At 41.6% G+C, this 19,044-nt stretch overlaps 1 protein-coding gene and 1 long non-coding RNA gene across 4 annotated transcripts in view; one reads left to right on the top strand and one right to left on the bottom strand.

The window, feature by feature from the left end:
- SNTG2 (syntrophin gamma 2) overlaps nucleotides 1-19,044 on the top strand; it is a 417,829-nt gene that overhangs the window by 295,938 nt on the left and 102,847 nt on the right. For 2 of the 3 annotated variants that reach the window (XM_024242487.2, XM_054548457.2), the window contains exons 12-13: nucleotides 807-923; nucleotides 13,417-13,488. In XM_024242487.2, the coding sequence (XP_024098255.2) occupies nucleotides 807-923; nucleotides 13,417-13,488 (189 nt within the window). The remainder of the gene's footprint in view (nucleotides 1-806; nucleotides 924-13,416; nucleotides 13,489-19,044) is intronic. The other variant, XM_063713807.1, reaches the window with a different exon arrangement.
- LOC134759728 (uncharacterized) lies at nucleotides 2,870-9,173 on the bottom strand. Its single transcript, XR_010136412.1, has 2 exons — nucleotides 8,839-9,173; nucleotides 2,870-6,348 (listed from the first exon to the last, which is right to left on the bottom strand). It is a non-coding gene; the product is annotated as an uncharacterized LOC134759728 (long non-coding RNA).

The following is a 19,044-nucleotide window of genomic DNA, read 5'->3' as shown; positions in this document are numbered from 1 at the left end:
ATTTGGTAAAGTGGTTGGGATCTCTGTGATAACTTATTTTTATTTTTTTAAAGTTTTGACTGCTAAGCATATGTTAATAGGTTTTCCTTGAAACAGCAGAATGAGAAAATGAAAGAATTATAATGAAATTACTCCTAGTACTTGCTACAAAATATGTGTCACATTAAAATTTTAGATAACATGGATTTTTCTTTAATATTATATTGAATTCATGCACTGAATTCTTAAATTGGATTACTATTTAAATGTTTTTGAATCATATTCTGATTTTTATAGGTTGGATTTTATATCATACGCCTCAAAATATTCACTGCTTATTGTAAGAATCTAATATTTTGCATTATTTCATTGTTGTTAAGAAGTCGAACCATAAAGAGAAACAATTATTTTTCCCCATATGCCAACTTCTATGTTCACTATAGGAATGAAAAATATAATTAGCTGTTTTTACTACCTCATAGAAAAATCTGAAATACTAACTTCTAATAGAATATAATTCAATACATCTTTTTAAAAGATAAACCAACAACTCTAAGGCAGCTGAGAAGTCTATTGGCCAAAACTGAAAGTGCTCGTATATAAAACCTGGTTCAATGCAAAACTGAATTTTTAATTCAAGATGTGATTCATTCCTATTGTGTGAACTTGATTTGGAAACTTGGACATCTCCACGTTTCTCTCATCTCCTGATTCTGGGTGTGTTGACCTGGTGGGAGCACGGCTTGCTCACGTGCTTTACTCTGCTCCTGTGACAGTATGCCCTCATTAAGGCTTGGTTTGTAATTTTCAAAGGTTTCCCTCTGCAGGTTGTGCATATGGGGTGGGTAAATGAGAAACTCCAAGGAGCTGACTCCTCTCAAACCTTCAGACCCAAGTTCCTAGCACTGAAGGGCCCGTCCTTCTACGTTTTCAGCACTCCTCCGGTAAGGATGCTTTTGACACTCCACAGGGAGGGGCTGCTGGGAGGGCTGTTCCTGTAGGAGGGGGAAAGCTACATCTGGTGTTTGGAGGAGGACAAAGACAGAGTGCTTGGTCCTGCCGTTTGCTGTTTCTACATGGTTGGAAAGGATTCTGCTTGTAGATTGCTTATTTCTTGCTCCAAATTTATAAATAAACGCATTTCTTTCTTTAGTTCAAATAGCCGTTAAGATATTGTAGAGCTTATTCCTTCCTCAAATTCCAGCTGGTTTGGAGGTGGGATGCAGAGGCTCTGTGTCTTAGAGGATCAATTAGGTAGTTGAAGAAGCCAAGACACATACAAAATACAACTCTCTTTTTAGACGTTTCTAATTTCTAAATTTTAAAAGCTTTTTTTTCCTGATGTCTCCCAAGTTTTATTTAAAAAATAAGCAGTCTGCTTTAGTGGGGTCCATAATATAAATTTATGGCTGAATGCTATAGTTCTGCAGTTTCATTTTCCAATGCCCACTGGTACCATTCTCCCCAAACTGACTGAATGTAATGTGTAATGTCTAGAAGTTTATTGATTTAAACAGCTTTACTTTTGAGAGTCTGACCATCAGAACTGCAAGCAAACTAAAAACCTGAGAGCTTCAGGTAGCTACACATTTTGGATGCATGTCACGTGTAGTGTTGACGGGACTTTCTTCCATTAAAAGGAAATGAAAAGATAAAACCAAGTTTCACCTCCAGACATCAAGACAGTAATACCCTGCCTGTCTTTTCATTGATAAGGATGGCTTTTTAAGTAAGCGTTTTACTTGAGAATAATTTTAGATTTATGGAAAAGCTGCACATTCAGTGCAGAGAGCCCCGTCTGCCTCCACTCAGCTCCCCTGATTTACAAGACTTACATGGCCATGGAGCATCTGGCAAACCACCATTTGACAATGATGCAGCATTACTAACCACACTTTGCCCTCCAGTCAAACTTCAGTTTTTCTACTAATGCACTTTTTCTGCCCCAGAGATAACGTAGGATATCACATTGTCTTTAGTTGCAAGGTTTTAAAATAAACCAGCACTTTGTGCTTACTGAATCTAAATGTTTGCATGAATAATGATTGAATTCCCCTCAAAACAAACATAACCATGTTCTTTAACATTTGCTGCTAATTTGCTCCATATTTTCAAATTCAAGTCCCAGAGGTGAACATCTGATTGGCTGGGCTGATTTTGTTTTTGAGCAGAGCTAAGATATTCATGCCAGCTCATCTCAGAGGTATTGAAAGACTCGGAGGAGGTGGCTGGCACCGCATGTACCCAACCTGGACCACATACCACTGACACTGGAGACGCATGAAGGGGCTGAGGTGTCGGAGGCCTTCCATGGACCCATATCACTCCACATGTTCCCTGTGCAGCCTGTTTACCAGTTGGCCTTTTATGGAACTCAGGGATTCTTCAAACCCTAATAGGCAGACCCTAATTCAATAACCATTGAATAGCAAGGGTTTAAAACAGACAGGTTTCTTTGCCGTGGGTCTTCACGGAAGTTATGTCCTGCCTTGGGATGCTCCAAGGTGCTGGTAGCATCCAACTCATCTCAGCAAGGCCCAGCTGGTAAACTGATTGCAGCGTCACAAAGTGTCCCTGGAATTGCTAACGTGCATAAACTCCTTTGTAGCTTATAGTGCACTTCTGTCCATTATATAATTTGATTCTGAGACAACTGAAGGCCCCTCATTTTAGTGATGAGTGCCAAGAGCACACAGTGTCAGAGCTCCATCTTGATACGTTGTAACTGTTTTATCATGGAGACCTATTGTAATATAAATCGATAACTAAATTTTCATCTTAGCAACACATTGAACAGCCACATTCACTTTTGTTTTCTCATTTGAGTCTTGCTTTTGCAGATGAAGGTCATGTGTAAATAAAATAGTAAACAAATATACTTGACCAAGGATTGTTTCGGATAATGTATTTGAAATCCTCTCTTAATAGACTGTGGGTTGTATTAACTGCATTTAATGCCAGAATAGTCTTACAGTGTACTGAAAATCCAGAGTGCAGGGAGTATACTCTCTCTGGTCTTCTTCCCCAGTGGGAACCACCAGCCCTCTCATTCTAGTGGGAACAGTGACTGGAGAGGCCAGGACAGATGTCATTGGCAGATCTCATCTTGAACAAGGCTGACTCGAGCTAGAAACCCAGTTTCCCAGAGTCTCTGTTCTCTGTGGCTCTGTGAGCATTGCAGGTCGTCTCTGAGGTCATTGAGATTTATTAAATGACGGAACCTCCCTTGCAGACCAAGAGCCTTTGGGCCATTGACAACATCTAGACCCACATCTAGACCCCGATCCACATCTAGACCAGGTTCCACACACTCGCTGCCCCGCGATCACCTGCAGCTCCATCTTCCAGAATTCAGAAGTTGTGCGTTAAAGTATTTGGCCTGTCATTGTTCTTCTTGATACTTGCTCTCATAATTTGTTTTAAACTGGCCGACTTAGCCTGAAAAAAGTAATAAATACAAATAAGCAACTTTCCTTCAGTATTCATTTGTATTCTGCTTAGTTGTAAATTATGAGACCCTGACTATGTTTGATTTTGAAATAATTCTTTTAAAGAAATCCTAATGTATCCAAATTTTAAGTTGTGCTTCTTTTTCTTCATACCTGCTGTGATTAGAGAGTCCATTTCTTATTTTAAATGCAGTTTTGTTTTGTTAAAATGTAGGCAAGTCTTCCCTCAGGGCCCTGAGGTCGCTGCCACTCACACTGGCCAGGCAATGCAGCATTTGCAAGGGACAGAGAATCATTTCCTGGGGGTCTGAAACCAGGATATGGTTGTGGAGAGTGAGGGCTGAGGAGGGCGCATGGCACTGGGGTGAGGACCAGGAACCTGCCCAAAGCCACAGGAGCAGTTGTGTGTGCCAGGAAACCAAAGTCACATTTCCATGTGTCCAGGAAGGAACTGGAAATCGCAAACTCCTCATTCACATAGAGGAAGTGCCCACACCTTAGCCTGCTGGGTTGGCGTTTCCCTTCCCCAGGGCTGCCAGCCTCCTGCCCCTTCGTCTGGCCCACAGAGTCTGTGCTCTGTCTCCGCCACTTGGCTTTGCCGTGGTTTGTTAGGGTTTCTTTCTTGGTCATTTAAACTATTTGAAAACAATAAAAAACTAGCAGACAAACCCTGTATGTTTCCTCTGGCAACATCTGCTTGTCCATTCCAGATGCTGCAGCTCCTCCCTCCATATCTCTCCCTGTCTCTCTGTCTCTGTCTCTCTCTGTCTCTGTTTATATCACTTTCTATCCCTCTCTTTCTCCACCTGTCACTGTCTTTGTCTCTCTCTGTCTGACTCGCTCTGTGTCTTTCCCTCTGTCTGACTCGTCTCTCTATCTCTGTCTTTCTGTCGTCTCCTTCTCTGCCCTCTCTTTGCTCCTCTCAAGGTCTCTCTCTTTCTCCATCTGTCTCTGTCTTTGGCTCTCTCTGTTGGTCTCTCCCTCTCTTTGTCTTTCTCTCTGTCTTTCCTTCTCTGCCCACTCTTTGCTCTTCTCGAGGTCTCTTACTTGCTTTCCAGTCCCTCAGAGACAGTTTCATCTTTGGTGTGGGAAACTGTGCCTTATCTTGCGTTCATGGCCCCTTTCTTGTCTTTTCCTGTAAAAGTTACCTATCGTATCTTTCTCCTTCTGTACACACTCCGGAACATTCCTAGAACATGATTGTTTTCATTAACTTCTTATTTCTAGTAATTTCTGCAGAAGATAACTTGGCACCATCTCCGTTCTCTCTTCAGAGCTGTCAGCAGGGCTTCTTTCCATCATTGTGGTTCTGAAGGCCTCGCTATTCCTTGTAAAGGGTTAGCGAGGACCCGAATGAGCCTAGAGAGTAATTCTCAAGATTTAGTAAACCTGTGAAGTTGAATGAGCCCCAGATAGATTTACAATTAGGCTGCAATTTAAGGAAGCTGGATGTTACTCTAAACTGTATGCATCCATCCAAAATGGTCATTGACAGTTTAGCTGCCCAGATCTCTGAAATATAAAAATTTTGTTATCCTCAAGTAAGCATAGTTTCATAATTTAAATTTTTAAGTATAAATATATAACTGTTAATTACACCAATATAAACTGCACAGTCTGTGAAGCTTTTGAGTCTAGTAGTGCTTAGGAAGCTCACATAGACACACACACATGCACACACCACACACTACACACACACACCACACACACACCACTCATGCACACACCACATGCACACCACATGCACACACCACACATGCACACACCACACACATGCACATACTACACACATACCATATGCACACACCACACACCACACACACCACACGCACACCACTCATGCACACACCACACACATGCACATACCACACACATATGCACACACCGCACACACCACACACACCGCACACACCAAATAGACACACACACCTCCCACAAGCACACACCACACACACTGCACACACACCACACACACCGCACACACACCACATGTGCACACCACTCATGCACACACCACACACGCACACAGACACACCACACGCACACCACATGTGCACATGTGCACACACACCACACGCACACCTCATGCACACACCACACACACCACACAAACCCCACACACACCACACATGCACATACCACACACACATCACATGCACACACCATACACATCACACACACAACACAAATAGACACACACACCCCCCACAGGCACACACCACACACCACACGCACACCACATGTGCACACCACTCATGCACACACCATACATGCACCACACATGCACACCACTCATGCATACACCACACACCACACGTGCACACCACTCAGGCACACACCACACGCACACATCTGCACACCACTCATGCACGTACCACACACACACCCCATGCACACACACCCAGACCATGGCGTGTGGATGTGAGAGGAGGAACTCCAGCCGGCAGTGATGCTCCCATTTGCTGAGATGGGAACTGTGGGATGTACTCATTGGTGAGTGCTGGATCTTTGTAAGTTTGAAATGTTTAAAGATTTCCAAAGGGAGATTTTTGAGTAGAGTTAGATCCACCAGGCTTGAGTTCAGAGACAAGAACTGGGTAGCCAAAAGAAACTCTGGAGGTGCCCAGTACGCAGAGAGCTCCCGACGCTGTGAGGCCGCAGGAACCTTGAGTTCATCTAACTGGATCCTTGATGATCCACTATAAAGAAGCCACTCATTTCTTCTGGATCTGGATAATTTGTACTTTTTCAATGGTAATCAATACCAGTAATGCACTGGAGAGATAAAAAGGTGCAGGTTTTTATGAATATTCCATCCAAAAGTTAGATTGATTTGACTTGTTTTATCTGTATACTTCCCGATTACTTCATATAGTTTATAAATTTCTAGTGGTCTCCAACTGTCATTACTTAACGTCACCTGTAAAATGAGAATAGAGGACTGTAAATGCCTACCTGAGAGGGTTGTAGGGAGATTAAGAAAGGATGATTAGTACATTATAAATATCATACAACGGATCACTGATGTGGAAGTTTTCTCTCTTGATAAAACACTGGAAACGCAATTTGGTTTCCATGGACCTGGGAGCTGCCTGTGCTGGGCTCCTGCTGCCTGCACCATGTCCAGCATCGCCTCTGACATAGAGAAGATGCTGCCTGGTTACTGGTGGAATAATCTATAAAATCAGTACTGGGGCCTATTAATGCTTGGCGGTGAGCTGAGTGTTTTGCAGAGGTCATCAAGTCCTCTCTAATGAGAATATCAAGGAGAAATCAACCCCTCATATTTGCACTCCAGGCTGGAGAACAAGAGTGAAACTCTATTTCAAAGAAAAAAAAAGCTGTAAAAGCATTTGAATCTAACAAACAAAATTATGTATTAGTATTCACCAACTTCTCATTGCAAAATCAATACACATAATATGGTGAATAAATTTACATCTAAGTATTTATAATGTATTAATATTTTTTCTGGCCCGACATTTTATATCCTGGCACTGGTGGCAATTTGCCAGTAGCAGTCTTACTTTGCCCAGATCTAAAACAATCTTATGTTAAGGTTTTAACATCGATATTTTAAACGTATTTTATCCTGACATAAACATGAGCTTTTTGGATCAGAGACAGGTTGTTAGTTACTCACAGAACGTCTCAAGGCCAGTTCCCCATCCCTACCCCAGAGTTCTGTGCGGGCAGAGGTGTCAGCCACGGGAGAAGCACGTGGGGCCGTGACTCTCGGAGCTCATATAGGATACTCAGCACCCACCCACCCTCCTCCCCACAGAAGGAGAGACTCACCCTTACTAATGCCAATCAGACCTCTCTCAGGAGAGAAGGCCGAGGTCTCTCTTCCATCACACTTTGGAATATAAACCAAAGGCTTCAGGGGCCATCCATGTGAAATGTCCCCAAATGATTCACTACTGCCAGCTCCCATGGCTGGGTCACTGCACCATCGTCCTTCATTCCAGGTGCCAGTAAGTGTTGCTCAGAAAGCCCTCACTATGCAATAATGTAGAAATATTCACAGAGCCTTGATTCTCAGCAGTCTACGTCAGAAAATTTTAGTGAATTTTACAAGGACCCAAAGATTATCATGACAACTTAGGAAAAACTAAAAGGTAAAGTCCTTCTTTGAACGGTGGCTTTTGAGCTCGTTCAAGATGAGGAAGAGGAAGAATATTGAAGGAGAAGAGAGAAAAGAAGTTGTATTAGACTGCGTTCACATTGCTCTAAAGAAATGCCTGATACTGGGTAGTTTATAAAGAAAAGAGGTTTAATTGGCCCACAGTTCCACAGGCTGTACAGGAAGCATGTCTGGGGAGGCCTCAGGAAACTTACAGTGTGGCAGAAGGCAAAGGGGAAGTAGGCACATCTTACATGGCCAGAGAAGGAGGAAGAGAGGGAGCTGGAGGAGACGTCGCACTTTTAAACAATCACATCTCATGAGAACTGTATCACGAGAATAGAACCATGGTCAGAGGAGGAGGAAGGGAGGAAGGGAGAAGATGCCACACGCTTGTAAACAGTCAGATCTCATGAGAACTCTATTACGAGAACAGCACCAAAGGGCAAATCCACCCCCATGATCCAGTCATCTCCCACCAGGCTCCACCTCCAACAGTGAGGATTATAATTTGACATGAGATTTGGGCAGAGTCACAGACCCCAGCCGTATCAGAAGGGAAATGGGATAGAAGAATGGAAAGGAGGAATTGGAGTGGAAAAAGCAGGTCCCTGTTTCACAGCTCAGTTGTTCCGTGAGGAGGGCCCAGCCTACCCTGGTGGGTCCCTAATCTCTGTCTTTCCCATGCACCAGGAGATGCTGGAAGAGCTGAGATTAAAGCCGGGACTCACAACTCCTTCTCACACACCCTACTCTCCTTCGTTAGCCAGAGTATTTATTTCTGATTTGTACATTGGAATCTGAAAGATGTTTCAGTTATTCCTGTTTTCAAACATTAAAATGTGTCAAAATAAGTTATAAAGTCAATTTTACAGAATTGTATGGCATTAATATATCAATGATGTAGCAACTGCCTATGCATATGCAAGAATTATTAGCAATTTTAAGACTATCAATTACATAGGTATATTCTATCATTAAAAATATTACTTGGAAAAAATAATTCAAATGAAGATTTGTAGATGGAGCAAACTATATTGTTCTGGGGCCACATTTTCATTGTTCTATGATAACAGTCAAAGGTACCAAGATATGGCATCTTGTAATCTACAATTTCGGCTCCATTTCAAGCCAAATGTGGCCAGATACTTAGAAAATTGTCAATTGCCATTATTTGGAAAACTGTAGTGATGATATATAGTTACAAAACCAACCATCTTGTCTACCATCTGTTAACGTCTCTTTTGTTCCGAGAGACTGGAGAAAATTCAGGAATCTGCATACCTCATGTTTCCTTGCCCTGGTGTTAAGTCACTGCTCTGAGGAAGAAGTATGATGGTAGAGCCAGTGGATCTCTCTCCTGACGTGCAAAATCACTCCCCAGAGAAAATCGGCTGATAAAGTGCCTCAGAGAGGTTCACGCTGCATGGGCCCCTCTTAGCAGAGGGTTTCCCCTCTTTTAACATAAGAGGTGCGGTCCTGGAAAATCGTGTAAACTAAGCCATGATGACTGCATTAGGGAGCCCCGGATTTCAGGAAGCAGTGGCTTGAAGTCTGGATTTCAGGAAGCCATGGCATGGCGCCAGTTATTTACCAAGTCAGGAATTCATTTGTCTGGTGAGTGGTGATTGAACACACCTCTGCTTTGCATCGTTTGTCCAATGAGCGGTGATTGAACACGCCTCTGCAGCAAGGAATTCGTTTCTCTGATGAGCGGTGATTGAACACGCCTCTGCAGTAAGGAATTCGTTTCTCTGATGAGCAGTGATTGAACATGCCTCTGCAGTAAGGAATTCATTTCTCTGATGAGCAGTGATTGAACACGCCTCTGCAGTAAGGAATTCGTTTGCAATTCACAGTGGCTGCTTCCATCCCACCCTCGGCCTTCCTTTCCTTTTAAAAGGTGTCAGGCTTCTTATCTTCAGGTTGTTTTCCCACAAGACCACCACATCAGACTCCCCTCATAAAACATCAAGAACACCAATGTACCCATGAATCACCTGGGAATACTTCTTAAAAACACAGGCTGTGATATGGCAGGTCTGGTGCGGACCTGAGACTTGACATCACCAACAGGGACCCAGAGATGCCGAGGCTGTTGCTGGCCATGCTGCACTTTGGGAGTCATGATGGATACATCAACAGTAAATTGCTTAAAAATAGAAAGTCAGGATCTCTGAGCCTCACTCCAAACTTGCTAAATCTGAACTGCTCGGATGGGGTGCAGGAATCTGCATCGGCAGGTGACGCCTGGCCACACTCAGGCATGGCACAAACACACTAGGAGTGTCCTGCTTCAGAACAGTACTCCAGGCTTTTAGCATTGTCACTGCATCGTGGGCTATGCACACCTAGAATTTTGAGCTTTACATTAATCTTCTAATTATATGTGTGTCTGTGTGTGTGTATATATATATACACACAAAGCTGTATATATATATATAACTACATGTATTAATACACATATGTATGTATAGCCACGCATTGCTTAAGGACAGGTATATATTCTGGAAAATGCACAGTTAGGCAATTTTGTCATTGTGCAAACATCATAGGGTGTACTTACAGAAACCTAGATGACCTGTATATTTTTATTTATGTATATTTTCATATAGAAAACCAAATGTTCCGGCACCATTACTGACTATGAGTTCCTTCCTCTAGTTGATCTGCAAGGCCAGTATCAAGTTCCATCAACCGAGTTTCTGTATATGCTCCGTTAGAACCTATAGGGCCACCGTGGTCTGTGCAGTCCATTGTTAACTGAAGTGTGGTGATGTGGTGCATGACTGTGTAGACACACACGCACACACATTTGTATATGCATACAGAGAGGGTTTTGACTAGCTTTCCTAACATTAAGCTCAATTTAGCCAAGTTTTTTCACTTTTGTTGCAGCAACCTACCTCCTATCTGAACTACAAGCTACGCAGAACCTAACGAACGCACGAGATGCTCTTCTTGGATACCTTGGACATGGTTTTATCTTAAACAATCTCCTTCTGTTGCATGGTCATGTTCAGCCTTGAATTGTTGTAGCCTAGATATTTTCTAGAGCTATAACTCGTGAAATAAAAAGTGAGAAGAGCCCTAACGGACATGATGAATTTTTTGGTGATAATTTTTTTCTGGCAGAAACTCAGAGGAACCTGATGCCTGCACTTTCACTAAGTTAGAGAAGTGTTCACATCACATCCACGTAGGGAGAGAAAGGATATCTGTGAAAGGCTGGAGCCAGGCTGAGGGTGCTCTGCAGAAAGGATCACTCACATGAAGTCACCTGAGCTGCGTGTCAGCAGGGGGGAGCCGATGGCAGGGCAGCTGGGACTTGGAAGAGGAGAGGGAGACCTGCCAGGGCTGTCAGGAAAGGCCTCAGGGCTGGGTCTGAGCTGAGTCCTTAAGAAGCCATGAGGTTCAGGTAAGCAGGGAAAGAACCATGACGAGAAAGATCTGCTTCTTTTTTTTTTTTTTTTTAATTAATAGACTTGTTTTTTGGATGATTTTAGATTTACAGAAAACTGAGAGAAAGGTGAAGAGTAGCCTGTGCCCCTCACCGCCCCCACCTCCCGTTCCTAACACTTGTGTCCTGTGGTGCATTGTCATAGCCAGGAGCTAGTGTGGATACTGCCACACTCATAACATCCACATGGCTCAAGGGGACTTCCCACAGCTCTCAGGGTGGCAGCATTTTCTTCAAGTCCACAATAGAAATGGTTCCATCCGAAGCCCGAGCACCTTCTTACAAGTGTCTCCGATCGAGGCACATTCTCTTCCCTGAATCAATCATGGTGGCAAAGATGGTGAGAATTCTGGCCTGAATTGTGTGCGGACTGCGCCTCGCCTCCCTGGGCTGGGGGCAAGGTCATAGCTCTGGGAGCGGAGAAGGGATCCCCAGGGGGAGACACGGCCACTGGCAGGAGAAGTAAAAGAGTAGGAGGAAGGCCGGACTACGGCAAAACCAGCAGACGCCACAGGGATGAACAGAAAGGGGCTTAATAAACAGATGATGGATGCAGCGGAAGGAGGGAGAGACTAGACTTGCTTCTGCGAACAACAAAGAGCACAGCCTTCTCCAAGCTTTGTCTTAGAACAGGACTCAAATCCCTCCTGTTTTGTCACGTATTGATATCAGACTAGTATGGAAAATGCATTCAATGTGACATAATCTAATACAGTGACCAGATATATTAATCACAGCACGATGACAACAGTGAGAACCTAAAAGCAATCTACAATATCCATCACAAAGATAAAGCTTACGAAAACCATAACTCCACACGGAAATTCTAGGCCGTAGTTACAGTTGTTTTTCTGAATAACATTCAACGACATGGGAAAATGCTGATATTACAAACTATATTTTGAAAAGTATAAAACCATGAATATGCATAAAGTATATTTACAGCAACAAGTAAACTTGGGAAGCTGTCTCTGAATAGGGTGTTTAGTGGGGTTTTTTCCCCCTTTATATTTACAGCCTCCAAAAATAAGCAGCATTGTCCTGAGAAAGTTAAAAATGGTGGATCCATAATTCTGTATTTTCCAGTAATAGAACCAGCACCTGAGCTCTGACATTAGGCAGTAGCATAAAACACTGGCCAGGGTGGAAATGGGAGGAGTGGGAAGGGAGGGGCAGGTGCAGTGTTGAGGAATCAGCGGGCACTGCTGTGGAATTCAGGGTGATGTTTTATTTCAGGCATCCATCAGCATGGCTCCCCAGCTCTCAAGAGAAGGGGTGCTGGAGTTCTGGCTTTTAAACTCTGAAATAAGCACCTGAAACTCTCTCTAGCAAATTCGAGATGTAACTCTTATAGCCTGAATACCAGATCCAAAAGGAACCTTAAAGTTCGTATTCTAATTGGCCATTCTCACTTTCAAATTGTTCCCTTTACTTATTGTTTTATTGCCGAAATCACAATTGCAATGAGCTGACTCTAGGGCAATTAAATATTAAATGGCAAACTATTTGTGTAATTTTTCACATTTCAGTTGTGATGACTTTAAAAATGTCTTGAAAATTTTGTTTGCTGCAAGGATTACCGGAAGGTCACCAATTAATTAAAGCCAAGATAATTTCAGTGTTTCAAAGACATAATTCAGTGCACTTTGGATTATTTTTACTGGCTGAAGGAAAAAGTGCAGGGTCAACAATAAAAAACATCAAATTTGTTACATTGTTGAATATTGTAGATTTTTCTGCATGAAATATTTTAACTTAGAGATTAAATATCTGAGCTTGAATTGTAAACCATACAGCATTATTCAAAAGTGAGATTAGTTTGGCCATTATTATTGTTAAAATAGTTGTGAACTATAACAGGTCAGACCAACGAAAAATGTATTCAATTAAATTGATTAGTAGATTTTTCATTCATTTCTGAAATAGAACTAACTTTAGTTCTAAAAAGCAAAAGACTGTCTACACAATATTTTCTGTCCATTTTTGTACTCCAGTAAATATATAAACTCATTCACTTTCACATGCATTAAATGTTACCCAAAATTAATCCCTAATTTAATCTGAAAGGAATCCAAAATGGTTTTCTAAAATTATGCCCAATTGCATGTGATAGACAAGATATCATAGATATCAATCTTATCTATCTAAGATAAGATAAAGGAGATAGACGTTTTCCTGTCGATAATGGATCTATTATATTTGCCACAAACTGACAGAGATGAGGATGTGGCAACTCATCAAAACTCACAGCAGTACGTAAAGTTTAGTGTTACCAATTTATACTAATAGGGGCTTAGGATTTAATTGAGGTGGACACACATGCAGTCACACTATTGTAAATTTTTAAATTTTTCAACTAAAAGTAGCATGCTGCTTTTCATGGAACGTTCTGTTTCTTGCAGGTGAGCACATTCGATTGGGTGCGCGCAGAAAGGACCTATCACCTCTGTGAGGTGCTATTCAAAGTTCACAAGGTGGGTATCTTTTGCACTTTAGATGCTTTCATACAAATAAGATGCCCTTTGGGCTTGCAGAATGAGAGGATTGTTTGTTCTGCATGGTCCATTGAAATAGTAAAATTTGAAGTAGTAAAATAATGTGACGATCTGGACCCATCCTCCTGCCCTACCCGGTACATGGGTTCTAGCTGTCACCCTGTTGCTCATCAAAGCAGGATGAATGGATGACAGGGTGTGTCTGTGTGTATGTGGTATATGGTGTTTGTGTGTGTTTTAGGGGAGAGATGTGTTTTAGGACGTCCACTTACAATAATTTATTCCAAGAACTTCAGATTTTGTTGCTGCTGCTGTTATTGAAATTGTTTTCAACAAATCAGATACAAATTTGCCCCAGGGTCTGGCCAGTTTGTTGCTCATGGTTCCTAGGGTAGGTAAGGACTGAGCCTTCCTCTAGGGGACACACGTCACTGGTGGTGCTGCCCGGAGCCTGGAGGTGCAGCAGGGCCCTAGGCCGGGCCCCTGCCCACCTGACCGCAGAGGTGTCTCCACAGCAAGGTGACGATGCGCTCACTGTGGCCGGGTGCCACTGTGTCCTAGTATGTGACTCAGTGCATCATGTGAACAAACCACCTGTGTCTTTTTCATGTAGGAGTACACAAAACAGAGACAAATAGGTATATTAAGTGAAAGTTTAAAAATACGTACCTTTTAGTCTGAGAATTTGACCGTAAAGAGTTATCAGTCTAAAGTTACAAGTTTTGAATAAAGATTTGTCTCTCAAAGTTTGGTTTGTTTTCTTAAATTGAAAATATCCTCAAAAATAATATTCTCTATCTGTGGTTGCTTTATTTTAAATTTAAATCTGGAATTTCAGACTGCCTTTAATGGAAACATGTACAAGGGAAATACATTTCCATAATAATATTATCAAATGATAAATACATTTATTTCCCATTTTTGAAAAATTTGGGCAACATTTTTCTGCATTGTTCCTATTTTTGTTGAATATGGTAATGAAGGAGGTGAAGGAAAAGGCCGGATGTATTTAAATTAAGACTTCTAATTACAGGTTGTAATAAACAATCATTGATCAAAAAGCAAACATTTCTGTGCTAGGCATATTCATTAAAAAATGGAGGAAAATAGAATAAAATATTAACTGTGGTTTTCTCTCAGTGATGGCTTTCCTAGCTATTGTTGCTTTCATTTTAAAAATTACTCTGTTTTCTAAATTATCTGTGACAGGAATGCATTATTTTGAAAATGGTAAAAAGGAAGCCTTATGTTAACATGAGCCTCTTGGTCGTAGATGATATGCAGGCCATTCCATTCATCACAGTTCCACAGAGGAATTCATAGAAGAATTCTTGGCCTTTTTGTTTCCTTTGCATGGGCTCCTCTTCAACACATTTTCGCTTCTGCCCCCTCTTGTTTCAGAGGATTCTCCTTCCGTGTACCTGAGATATTCTTTAGGTACTGGGGTGTCTTTGAGAGATTATTCTGTCTTACATATGTGGTTCATTAGTAAGCTATAGAGCCATCTCATTTTCCCAGGAAGATTGTAAAAAAAATTTTAGTAAATATTATATGAAGTATTTATGAAATCATGAAATTAGCCAGTAGAATGGTTATGGCAAAGGTACTAAACGAAAAATGGGGTAAATAATAATAATAAATCTATAGCATTCAATATTTTTTAAAAAGAAATTAAATTATATGAGTTGAATGTCCTATTTGGAAGTCTTAAAATAGTGATCTTACAAAATCATATTGGCTGCTTTTACACACGTTTAATTGCTGATGTTTATCGTTTAGCATACATAAATTTAAAAGTAAATGCATTCAATTCATTTTCAGAAATGTAAATAAATATGTGAGTATCATAAGAACTAATACTTTTTCATATAGATTCTTTAAATATCCATAATTACCATTTCAAAGTGTACTCATTAATATTTACACCAGAAATCAAATTCTGAAGTTGTGATTTTGTTTTTTCTCTGATTCCTTCTCTGCTCTAAAAATTACTTTTCCCAACTCTTAAAATTATGTATTATATATTTCAACACTCATCACAAAATAGATGAGAAAATTGCATCAATCAGCCTTGATTGCAGTCGTGAGTGAAATGATAAACAGCTTTCGTGCAGCATGGCAGAAAAGCACTCTGGACGCTATGGAGCGTCCTGTGTGAAATGCGTGGGTCCATCCTCTCAACCTAAAGATACCCCATTAAATTTTCAGGAAAAGTCAATATTCCCATATGTTTGGCAGAGGATCTTAGTCATGATAGCTGTCTTTATTGAGTACTTCCCTAGTAACCTTGCTAAGCACTTAGCTATGTCCTTGAGTTAATTCTCGCCCAACCTAAGGAGAACTCTGTTTTGTAGCTAAGAACTCAGAAGCAGGAAGTGGACGAGGACTTTCCAGAAGCCAAGCAGAGGCAGGGATGGGGCCCAGACTCACGTGGCTGCAAAGCTCATCCAGAATCCCGCTCTATTCCACGTGCTAGAAGCAGTGGTGTTCCAGGAGCCTGTCGCGAGTGGCCATTAAGAGTTCTAGAGGCTGGGCGCGGTGGCTCACACTTGTAATCCCAGCACTTTGGGAGGCCAAGGCGGGTGGATCACCAGGTCAGGAGATCGAGACCATCCAGGCTAACACTGTGAAACCCCGTCTCGACTAAAAATACAAAAAATTAGCTGGGTGTGGTGGCGGATGCCTGTATTCCCAGCTACTGGGAGGCTGAGGCAGGAGAATGGCATTAACCCAGGATGTGGAGCTTGCAGTGAGCCGAGATCTCACCACTGCACTCCAGCCTGGGCGACAGAGTGAGACTCTGTCTCAAAAAAAAAAAGAGTTCTAGAATGTGTTCTCCAGTGATCTTCGGGGTAGTCCTGTTTGGATAATATCAACACTGAGAGGAAGAATTCCTGAATGATTTTCCTAAAGCCATGTCAGGACAAAATTGCACCACAGTTAAAGGCGAAGAAGTCAAGAAGACCTTATTCAAGTCTATTATGATAGGAGAGAGAGATTAAACCCAACTCCACTGAAACAAAGGATGAGAGGGTTTCTACAAGTTGGGCTGGGAAGGAGATTGGGGCCATCATTGTCTGTTAATTGGCCTTCTGCAAAGAAACAGAGAGCTTCCCCCATCTTCATGATAGGAGGTGGTTGCACAGCTTAGAGCCAGGCACCCACCAAGGCTGGGCTCCATCCTTCCACAGGGACGGGAGATGACACCATCTTCCCAGTGATCACATTGTGAAGGGTCAGCTCCCAGCTCCTTGACAAAGACAGTCCTGGGTTGTACAGCCAGCAAGAGACTCTAGAAAGATTTAGGTATCAAATGGCAGAGAAAGAACATACAATAATACATTTTCTAAAGCCAAATGCTCTAAAGATAGGGAGTTCCAGGTCCCAGAGGTGGGAAGAAGCCGGGTCAAGTCTCAGTCCAGATGAGGAAACCCAAGGGCTCAGTCCAGACGTAGTAACCGGAAGGCTCAGTCCAGACGAGGTAACCCGAAGGCTCAGTCCAGACGAGGAAACCCGAAGGCTCAGTCCAGACGAGGAAACCCGAAGGCTCAGTCCAGACGAGGAAACCCGAAGGCTCAGTCCAGACGGGGAAACCCGATGGCCTGGCCAGCCGCTGACTGACTGTTGACGCGAGCCGCTGACCTTGAACTCCAGTGCTCAGGGTTTCCAGTCGTATCAACACACTGCCATCCACAAGGGCTGAGTGATTGTTTTTAAAGGAGCTACAGGAACTATCTGGGGAAATGAGCTATATATGAATCATTAATTTTCCTTATGTAGAACTTACAACACATTCTTTGTGAGGCTAAACAGTGGAAAAACAATCCCTTTCTTGATCAAGCAGTCTTACTCCTCAGAATTGAATCTAAAGAGTCCATTACAACACTGAGTTCAGAGGAATCAAAGAGCTATATGTATGAGAATGTTTAAGGATATTCCTTAAATTAATGATATTTGAAGAATAATCAAAAGACCATTGAAACATATTTTAAAATCTTACAACATAGTTTAAGTAATTGTATTATAAATTTATACAATCATATGTACAAATTCACATTGCATGAAAGAGAATATTAATAATTATTGTCCTATTATTAAGGTCATATTAATAATTATTGACATATTTTTAAAAATCAGATGACAAAACAGTAGTAATAAATTTATCTTTTAAATTCCCTTTATCGTTGCTATAATTGTTTCATAATAAATATAAATAGAAAAAATACGTAATTTTAAAATACAACCCTTTTTGTTTTTTTCAGGAAAGGGAACATAATAAGATGATATCTTGCAGTCCTAGGTAGGGGGTGGGCTTTCTTCAGCCGTGGGGGTGGCTGGAAATGCTGTTCTGGATATTGCCAGAGCTGACCCTGCCAGGAGGCCAGGTAGCTGCAAAGCAGACATCAAATCGACATGTACGGCCTGGCTCGGCATTGCCTTAGGACGTGTGTCTTTATGAAAACAGGTAGTGAACTCATGTGAATCCGGGATGTGAGTCCTGCATGCTGGCCGCTCTGTCATGTGAAGTTATGACAACATTTTTTATCACAATTCCATTTCACAGCTCAAAAGTGGAGGCTTTGAGAGAGTCAATTGCTCAAGATCAAACAGCTAATACTGGGCAAAGAAAGGCCTCAGATTTTATCTGACACCAAAACCTGGTGTTCTATTATAATACACAGCTGCCCAAATATAGCAAGTGATAGGAAAGAAACACAGTTGACCTTTGAACAGTATGGGCTTGAACTGCATGGGCTCATTTGTATGCCAATTGTTTTCTATACGTATGTTGGAAAATTTTTTGAAAACAATGTAACAATTTTAAAAACCTCTTAAGACTAACTGTGTAGCTTAGAAATATCAAAACATTAAGAAAATGTTAGAGATGTCATGAATTCATACAATAGATGTAGATACGAGTCTGTTTCATCATTTACTTCTGTAAAATATAAATCAATCTATTTGGTACCATCTGCAGTAGAGAGGAATATAGACAAAGGTAAAGATGCAGCGTTAAATCATTCCTGCCCATGGTTAACTGTAGCACATAGTGTTACATGGGTTTCTGAGTAAAATGTCTTAATCATCCCTGTGGAAGCAATTTCTCTCTCCAGTAAATTGCAGAGCATGGTAATGAGTGATCTCTCAGGGTTCTTGTGTACCTTCCCTCCTTCGTGTTGAGTCCAGTAACGTAAACCTTGAATAACACCCCGGGACCCACACGAAGTGCCACGAGGGATGTTGCAAGTGCCCCCAAGAAGCGGGAATGTCACAGCATTGCCAAAAAGCTGAATTGTTTGCTGTGCACCACAGATTGAGGTCTGCAGCTGTGGTTGCCACCATTTCAGACCATTCATCTCATAAACAGATGATGTAAACTTATGGTGTCAATAAATACAGTGCAGTGCTCTAAGTATATCTTCTCTTCCCTGTGATTTTCTCAATAACATTCTCTATTCTATAGCTTACTTTCTTCATTTATTTATTTAGAAATAGGATCTTGCTATGTCATCCAGGCTGGTCTTAAATTCATGG

Source organism: Pongo abelii, chromosome 12, assembly GCF_028885655.2.
Source record: "Pongo abelii isolate AG06213 chromosome 12, NHGRI_mPonAbe1-v2.0_pri, whole genome shotgun sequence".
NCBI lineage: Eukaryota > Metazoa > Chordata > Mammalia > Primates > Hominidae > Pongo > Pongo abelii.
Note: the sequence above shows the minus strand (reverse complement) of the source record. Positions and strands in the feature narration are given on the sequence as shown.